This window comes from Zea mays, chromosome 9, assembly GCF_902167145.1.
Source record: "Zea mays cultivar B73 chromosome 9, Zm-B73-REFERENCE-NAM-5.0, whole genome shotgun sequence".
Classification (NCBI taxonomy): Eukaryota; Viridiplantae; Streptophyta; class Magnoliopsida; order Poales; family Poaceae; genus Zea; species Zea mays.
The window spans coordinates 135,204,531-135,212,906 of NC_050104.1; the positions used below are offsets into that span (position 1 = coordinate 135,204,531).

The 8,376-nt window shown below is 43.1% G+C and overlaps 2 protein-coding genes across 4 annotated transcripts; one reads left to right on the top strand and one right to left on the bottom strand.

Moving 5' to 3' along the window:
- Window positions 1-368: 368 nt before the first annotated feature.
- Window positions 369-2,796, bottom strand: LOC100272714 (uncharacterized). Of its 2 annotated transcripts, XR_558212.4 has the most exons (3): window positions 964-2,796; window positions 704-842; window positions 369-547 (listed from the first exon to the last, which is right to left on the bottom strand). XR_558212.4 is itself a non-coding variant. In NM_001147167.1 (1 exon), the coding sequence occupies exon 1, from the start codon at window positions 2,678-2,680 to the stop codon at window positions 1,301-1,303; it is 1,380 nt and encodes a 459-aa protein (NP_001140639.1). In that variant the 5' UTR covers window positions 2,681-2,778; the 3' UTR covers window positions 865-1,300. The 2 variants fall into 2 exon arrangements, 1 of the variants encoding a protein (NP_001140639.1); NM_001147167.1 differs by lacking the exons at window positions 369-547; window positions 704-842 and having other exon boundaries at window positions 865-2,778.
- A 697-nt stretch (window positions 2,797-3,493) lies between these two features.
- Window positions 3,494-7,946, top strand: LOC103639139 (probable nucleolar protein 5-2). 2 transcript variants are annotated; one of them, XM_008661935.4, is made up of 10 exons: window positions 3,494-3,692; window positions 3,814-3,923; window positions 4,050-4,091; window positions 4,513-4,692; window positions 4,767-4,931; window positions 5,220-5,420; window positions 5,494-5,793; window positions 6,157-6,357; window positions 6,437-6,571; window positions 7,112-7,946. In XM_008661935.4, the coding sequence occupies exons 2-10, from the start codon at window positions 3,846-3,848 to the stop codon at window positions 7,496-7,498; spliced, it is 1,689 nt and encodes a 562-aa protein (XP_008660157.1). In that variant the 5' UTR covers window positions 3,494-3,692; window positions 3,814-3,845; the 3' UTR covers window positions 7,499-7,946. The 2 variants fall into 2 exon arrangements, with proteins under 2 accessions (XP_008660157.1, NP_001333626.1); NM_001346697.1 differs by having other exon boundaries at window positions 3,617-3,692; window positions 3,791-3,923; window positions 7,112-7,686.
- Window positions 7,947-8,376: the final 430 nt, after the last annotated feature.

Below are 8,376 nucleotides of genomic sequence, written 5' to 3' on the forward strand. Positions count from 1 at the left end.
ACAAGTTGCCACTGTAAAGACCACATTTGAGCTGTAAAAGGAACCTTCTTTCTACACACAAGCACATCAGATGTAACATATTCCACTGCAATTCAATTATCAGCACCACCCTGGACTAGGGCTCCGTCCTGAACCAGTATAATCCCGTGTCCCACTTCCTCAGCCCAAATCACAGCAATTCACCATTCGGAGTATCACCACCCACCGAACATAAATCTATTGTCCACCCAATTTCCGAAACCACAACAAAATGTGTTTTATATTTTTATCTAGATCCGTCATTATCTATTTGAATATAGACAAATAAAATCAACGAATATTATTTTGGGAGGGAGGTACTGTTTTAGGTCTGAAATAGAGCGCACAGCAGAGCAATTTCATATAATTTTAGATGCTCGTCTCAGTCTCTCAGATCCAAAGATTTTCGTTAAGCTCAAATTAAAGCGCGTGGATTTTACGCGTCTTGTCTTAGAGTAGCAGCTCTGAGTGGAACGATCATGCAGATTCAGAGCGCATGGCAGCACGAGTAGTCTTCGGATCAGCCGATCTGAGTCAAGTATCATTTCATATTATTAGAGCACATACATACAAGTGTTTATGTATGTATGTATAATTAGGTTTGCATGCATGCATGGAGTTTATTTCTTTTTTTTTTTCTAGCAATCAAGGATGGAGTAATATCAGAATGGTTTAATGATCATACCGGAATGATTTGAAGAAAAAGAACAACAAGATGGATGGATGAGATGGGACCCCTACTCCCTCCTCATAACGTCGAAGAAACGAGGCCCATCGCAGCATCCCCTGATTAGATGGTCGACTGACTACATGTAATCACGCACCTGGCACTTGGCAGAATTTTTTAGAAGCAACATATCGATCAGGAATGATGAGCTGAGTTTCTGGACTACCAACCATTATTAAACGATAACAGAGCAGCACGACAAGCAACAGAGTACGTACCCTAGTTCCATTCTTCGTGTTGTAGTCTGTTCCATAAACTATGAGCTGAGGTAACCTCCCATCAGCGACTTGCTGCACGCACGGGTTGTTCGGGACAGTATGCGCCTAAAGACGCCAACCCAACTGGAAAACGTAAAATAGAAAACGCCCTATGACACTACGCCATCACTCCTCATCAGCTTCACTTGTCCAGCGCTCAGCTCTGAACATGCCCCCCACCCAGACACACACAGACCTTCAGATACTGTTTGTACCGAAACAGCGGCATTAGGATACCGCTTAACCATATAGTAATCTTCCCGAGTCGACGAGTCCACCGATAGATTGGACCATCTGATCAACACTTGTGGCAAATGGCTGAAACCTCCTGCACCTCCTTCTTGATATTATCATCATCCCCTTTCAAAGTAACCTCCACCCCTGCATCATGAAAGACCAAGACCTTGTTTGCCCAATCACATTCCATAGGGCTATGTGATTTCAGCCAGTCATAACCCAAGATGGCGTCATACGGTCCCAGATCCAACACTCTCATATCAGTGTGGAACGTGTGGCCATTTGCGCACCAGGCAAGCTGAGGAACCAACAAATCCGACGTTAGGGACTCGCCATTTGCCAATGTGAACCTGGCTGGAGGACAAGAAACAGCAGACAAACGAGCCCGAGCCACCAGATTCTTGTTGATAAAGCAAGTAGGACTCCCGGAATGAATTGACAACAGCAACGTAACTTTGTTCTTCAAAAGACCCCGCACCTTCATGCACCCTTTACCAGTAGTACCACTGATCGCCTTGGCCTTGACTGCTGTGGACGAGGACCTCGACTGGAACACTGACCTTGTCGACCTTCCTTTGTATTGATCATTCAGTTCATCCTGCAACTTGGCAATTAGTACTGCTCGATCCAAAGTGGTGGGCATCTGAGATTGCACCGCCCCTTGCAAATCATACTCCAGACCCCAAATAAACTGAGTGACAAAGAGCACCTCACCCAACTTTGGGTTATGCAGCGATACCATGTACCGTGCTTCCTCGAACGCCCGCACAAACTCGTCCAGTGACCCCGTCTGCCTGAGACCCATCAATCTCCTCATCGCCTTTGGATACTCGTCTGCGCCAAACTTGTTCAACACATCCCGAGTAAAATGATTCCACCCCGTCCTCTGTTTCAGTCTATGCACGTGAAACCAGCGAGCAGCAATCCCTTCCAAGTGCAGAGACGCCACTTGTACCCACATAGCTTCAGAAACCTTGAAAATATGGAAGTAATCCAAACACTTGTCCAACCAAACTCTCGGATTAGCACCATCAAACTTTGGGAATGACATCTCAGGCAGTGGATTGATCTGAACACCCTTCTGAGGACCCTTCCGTACCTGAACAGGGGGTGAAGACCTAGATGACGGGCTGGTGGATCCGCTCCTCCTGGACTTCTCCGTCTCCGCCGCCATGGATTCCAGCTGTACCCGCGCCAGCAGCTGCCCAGATTCCTCCACTTGACGCGACAGAACAGAACGCTCCTTCGCCGCCTGCTTGGCCGCCTGCGCCGCGACCTCCGACTGCTCCACCAACTGGCGCTGGACCTTGGCGAACTTTCCCAGGCGCTGATTCATGTTCTCCAACGAATCCAACGCCCGCTCCCAGTTCTCCGCGACTTTCACCCTCTCCGCGGCCATCGCGTCCAAGACGAAATGAGTCTGTACGGAAGGCTTCGCCATAGGCGCCGTTGTGACGGCTCCGTCGATCAAACCCCCACACCAAGGATAGCTGGCTGAGTACAACTAGAGCCAGTCGCGAGCGACACCGAGCAAACTTGAGAAGCAAGTTGAAAATGTTTTTACCCAGTCCCCACGCACACCACTTGGCTAAATAGCCGGTTTACAACATGATAATTTCATCTCTACACCACTTGGTAAATATAGAGATGAAATTAGGTTTTGAGTGAGTTTGTAAATTTAGTAACTTGGTTTACATAATTGTTCGAGAAAGTCTTTTTGAAATTTCTTAAATTCTTATTTAGAGAGTTATTTACACAGCTACTAAAAATGCTCTTAGGTATATAAGGTCATTCTCAATGATAGTTTTATAGGAGTTTCACTCATTAAATGGTGTGCTATGTCAGCATTTTGGATGATGTGGCAACTAATTAATGAAGAAAGGGGTAGATTTTTTCATGGGGATGAAAACATGTATATAGTGTTACCTAGACATATTATCTCTTGTATGGTACCTATAAAACCATGTCAAATGAAACTCTCCACTACGGGAGACAGTTTCAACCAAAACTCCAGTTATTTATTAATTATGCGGTATCTTATAAATTTAAGAGGTATTTGGTTTCTAGTGACTAATTTTTAGTCTATCTATTTTATTCCATTTTAATTACTAAAATATTAAATACGGAAATTGACAAAAAAATAGTCACTAAAAAGCAAACATCCACTTACCAAACCAAACACGCCCTCCCTGTCAGTCGAGCAAGGGTCCTCCCGGTAACCTAAAACCCAAGACAAACCATCCAACGGTCCATTAGCACGGTCCCGTTCAGCCAACGGCCAGATGGGCCACCGAGTACCTTTGTGCTCTCCGATATATTAGTCCAGCCCCAAGCCCTAGAAGAGCTAAAACCCTTGCGGCGGCTACCTTTTCCCCAGCTCCCTCTCGTCTCGCGGCCGCCGCAGGCGAAACCCCCTCATCGCTTCGCGCTGTCCACCGACGAATCTTCCCCAGGTTCGAGGGATTTTACCGTCTCAACAGCTCGATTCTGTTGGCGCACGCGTTGCTATGTCTAATTTGGTTCCGTGATCCTTCGCTCGATGCATGTTAAGAGCGTGTGTATCTGTTGTTTCAGCTGAGTTAATCGGGGACTGGTCGTGTGCGGAGATGTTGGTGCTCTTCGAGACCCCCGCGGGGTTCGCCCTATTCAAGGTGCTCGACGAGGGGAAGCTCGACAAGGTCGAGGTGAGTGACCCCCGCTGCAATTTCTAAAGTCTGTTATTGATTGGGTTCCTTAAATTTGCTCTGCTCCATGCTTTTGTATTGAACCATCAGTGCTAATGTGCTATGCCTTTGTGTTCTTGTTGGCAGGATCTATGGAAGGAGTTCACGACGTCGGACTCAGCGAGAAAGGTCTGTATAGGATCAGCCACATTATGACATTATGTGTTTGTCGTTTTGAACAGATGGCACCGACTTAAGTGTCTCACTAACTCTTTTATTTCAGTGGAACACTGTGGACGTAGCCACTAGATATGTACTTCTACTTAGCTTAGGGTAGCTTAGATGGCTATGTTTTAGAATGTGTTTTCCGTAAGCTATTTCAAACATTTCACATTTCAAGCATCAAGCTACCAAATGCCAACAGATTTGTGCTGCACATATGGATGAAGCCACTTGGAAATCATGCATACCGTGTATCGTAACAAAGTTACTGTTTTCGTTCAAATGCAAAATAAGAAATAAGAAGAAAACTTGATGAGTCGTCCTATTCTCCGCTTCTGTACCTTTACTAGTTTTCTGTTCTGACTGATAACAGAGAACTTCCCTGTAGGTGGTCGAGCTGAAGGCTTTCAACAAGTTTGAGAACACATCTGATGCCCTATCCGCGGCAACCCTGATTATTGATAGCAAGCCTAGCAAGGGTCTGCGCAAGTTCTTGCAGAAACATTGTGAGGGTGAAACATTAGCAGTAGCTGATTCTAAGCTTGGAAATGCTATAAAAGAAAAGCTGGTCAGTAGTATTTCCTTGTTTTTTTTTACTTTTTGTGAATGACCAGCACTCGTGACATTTTAATTGTGTTGCAGAAAATTGACTGCCTTCACAATAGTGCTGTGATGGAGCTGATGAGAGGACTGAGAAATCAGCTTACCGAGCTTATAACTGGGTTGGGTGCACAAGACCTTGGTCCAATGAGCTTGGGATTGTCCCACAGCTTGTCTAGGTATAAGCTGAAGTTCAGCCCTGAGAAGGTGAGTCTTTTATCGGTGCCACTGGCAATCTTATTATTCATGTTGTTATATGCTCTATTTCTGGCTTTTATTGTGTCATCATTTGTGCTTGGCATTATGTACTGGTTTCCATATTGTACTCATGCACTTTTATTCTTTGATTGCCTGTTGGTGCATCTATATTATCTTTTGCAGCATTCAAAATACGTAACATCTTATGAGTTTTGACTATTTAAGATTCTTCTAGATTTTGCTATTAAATAATTATTTTGACATGTTAAGTGATTTTTTATTGTTTGTGTTACACAGGTTGATACAATGATCATTCAAGCCATTGGATTATTGGATGATCTTGACAAGGAGCTTAACACTTATGCCATGAGAGTTCGTGAATGGTATGGCTGGCACTTTCCAGAGCTCACCAAAATAGTTACAGATAATATACAGTATGCCAAAGTTGTGAAGATGATGGGCAACAGAGTTAATGCAGTCAACCTTGACTTCTCTGAGGTGATTATTGACATCTAAATATGATATACAATTCATATTAAGGACATTGTTTAGTAAGGTCTGTTGTTTTCAGATATTGTCAGATGAAGAGCTAGAAACACAGCTAAAGGAGGCAGCAGTAATATCCATGGGAACAGAAGTTAGTGACCTTGACTTATCGAATATCAGAGAGCTATGTGATCAAGTGCTGGCCCTTTCTGAGTACAGAGCCCAGCTGTATGACTATTTAAGAAGCAGGATGAACACTATTGCACCAAATTTGACAGCACTGGTGGGTGAATTAGTTGGTGCTCGCCTTATTGCACATGGTGGAAGTTTGTTAAATTTGGCCAAGCAGCCTGGTAGCACAATTCAGATACTTGGTGCAGAGAAGGTTTGTTTACTTGTGAATGGATGATTCTGGAAACCATTTTTTTCTCCAATTTCCACCTCTTCTGAGTGTGTTTGTGTGCCTTGTGTGAAACAACGGTTTAGTATGACATGCTTATGTTGTCTGCTAGAATTATCTAACATCCTGCGAAACATGTGAATTTCTTGTTTCGTGTCCTTTTTTTAAAAAAGTTTATTCTCTAATAATGCCATAGTGATGTCAATTGATGTCATGTGTTAGCATTATTTAGTTTGCTGTCTGCTAGAATTTGCTTTCTTTTCTTAGAACTAAGATTTATTATTTAGTTTTGCTGTCTGCTAGAATTTTCTTTCTTCGCTAAGAACTAAAGATTATGTTTCTCACCAGGCTTTATTCAGAGCTCTAAAGACAAAGCATTCTACACCTAAGTATGGCCTCATCTACCATGCATCCTTAATTGGCAAGGCTTCTCAAAAGCACAAGGGAAAAATCTCTCGTTCTCTTGCTGCAAAAACAGCTCTTGCTATCCGGTATGATGCCCTTGGTGATGGTGAGGACAACTCCATTGGCACTGAGAGTCGACTTAAGGTATATGCACACTATGGATTTTTTTGCTTTTCATATCTAGTATGATATACATGCCTTGTGACACATGACAATTGAACAGCTTGAGACACGGCTTCAAGTTCTTGAGGGTAGAGAACTTGGGAAATCTGCTGGTTCCACAAAGGGGAAGCCCAAGATAGAAGTGTATGAAAAGGACCGGAAGAAGGGTACTGGGGCTTTAACAACTCCTGCTAAGGTAAGCATTATTTTGACATCTCACTCTCCATCTGAGAAGGCTTTCGGATAATGAATGGTTGGTCTGAACACATGCCCAGCCCTTCAAAAAATATGTTTGTCAGAACTTTGAAATGTTCTAGTTTTGGACCGTTTTAACTAGGGGATCGTATCCAGTGCACAAGGGTCACGCCGTGCACAAATGCACAAAACGAAACCTGGTCGTCCGTCTCCCATCCAACGGCCGTCGTAAATTTGCAGATGAACCCTCCCGCAGCCTCCGTAGCTTACCGAGTCTGTTTTGTGAAAAACCCCCGCGCCGTCATGTCGTTGGATGGAAAATAGACGGCCAGATTTCGTTTTGTGCATTTGTGCACGGCGTGGCCCTTGTGCACTGGATACGATCCCTTTAACTAGTTACCGTGAAAAGGTGTCCCATTGGTTTTATTTGAAGTATTGTTAGGCAAACACTTCTTTTGTTGAAGTAGGCTTATCATACTTTTTTCTATGTAAATACTGCAACATGAACTTGTTTTGACTTGATGCTTTGATTTTCTTTTAGACATATAACCCTGCAGCTGATCTGGTACTCACGGAAGAAACACCAAAGAAGTCAGAATTGGCTTCAAAGAAGAGGAAACATAATGAGGTGGAAACTGAACCATTAGCAGAGCCTGCAGAGGAAGCAATCCAGGAGGATGGTGACCAGGAGGATCGGAAGAAGAAGAAGAAAAAGAACAAGGAAAGCAAGGAGGCTCCTGCTGGTGAAGGTGATGGTGAGAAGAAAAAGAAAAAGAAGTCTAAGGAGGTCGAGGAAGAGCCTGTTGTGGCTGCTGCTTCAGAAGTTAAGAAGAAGAAAAAGAAGTCTGACGCTGATGGTGAGGATGTCGCAATGCAAACCGAAGAATCAGGTAAGAAAGAGAAGAAAAAGAAGAAAAAGGCGTGCTGATGATGAGTGAGACATTCACACTGGAAGAGAATTTGCGGGTACCAAACTACCAAAGGCTGGGACTCAGCTGTTCTGTAAAATGGATTTGCGGGTAGAAACGATATCGACATCAGTTTTTTTGGACCCGGCTTGTATTCAAGTACTTGCTCGATCCTGGTGATGATGGAATTTAAGTTTTGCTGTTGCAACCTGATATATTAGTACGATGATTGTCATGGTAACGCGGCAGCTGAGAGATCTTCCATGCTCAATGTTGACCCGAACGTGCTCTGGTAATTGGTAGTTTTAATGCTGGAGGTCATGGTTAAAATTGGCAGAGAAACAAGTAGTGGCTGATATTTTAGCAAAAAATAGACACGTTTTGATTCTTAGTTTTTGTTCTCTTGTGAGTCTTGAGCACATTCCTGAAATTGTACTATTCAGGTGGCTCTCAAAAGCTTTCAATGGAGTGTTTTTTAGCCTATCTAAATAATTTGCATTTAAGGTTTAAATGAAAGTTACCCTTAAAAACTTGCAAGTTTTCTATGTACATGTAACGGATAAAAGTGGATATCCGAACTGTTTGAATAAATTTAATATTTTAATATTAATATAGATGTGTATGAAATTTGATGATTTTTCTTATGTCAACTATAATTTGATGTTGATCCTTGCAACAACTATAATTATAACGGCTACAAACTAATCTCTAACTATGTCAAGTATCCAATGCACTCAATGAACATACACGCCTAGTGCATATTGAGCCATCATGTTCATTTATATGCTCTCTAAATGTCTTGTGTGTGTGCTATCCCGTGCCTTTTCGAGGGCCCTATCTAATGCACCATTATGTACCTTACTAGACGGTGCACCATATCTGGTGCACACTAGACTAC

Bases quoted from the DNA above. Each gene is read 5' to 3' on its own strand.
- LOC100272714 (NM_001147167.1), bottom strand. From the start codon at position 2,680: ATGGCGAAGCCTTCCGTACAGACTCATTTCGTCTTGGACGCGATGGCC.
- LOC103639139 (XM_008661935.4), top strand. From the start codon at position 3,846: ATGTTGGTGCTCTTCGAGACCCCCGCGGGGTTCGCCCTATTCAAGGTG. The intron at 4,693-4,766 runs GTCAGTAGTATT...ATTGTGTTGCAG, and splicing joins ATGCTATAAAAGAAAAGCTG to AAAATTGACTGCCTTCACAA. The intron at 4,932-5,219 runs GTGAGTCTTTTA...TGTGTTACACAG, and splicing joins TGAAGTTCAGCCCTGAGAAG to GTTGATACAATGATCATTCA.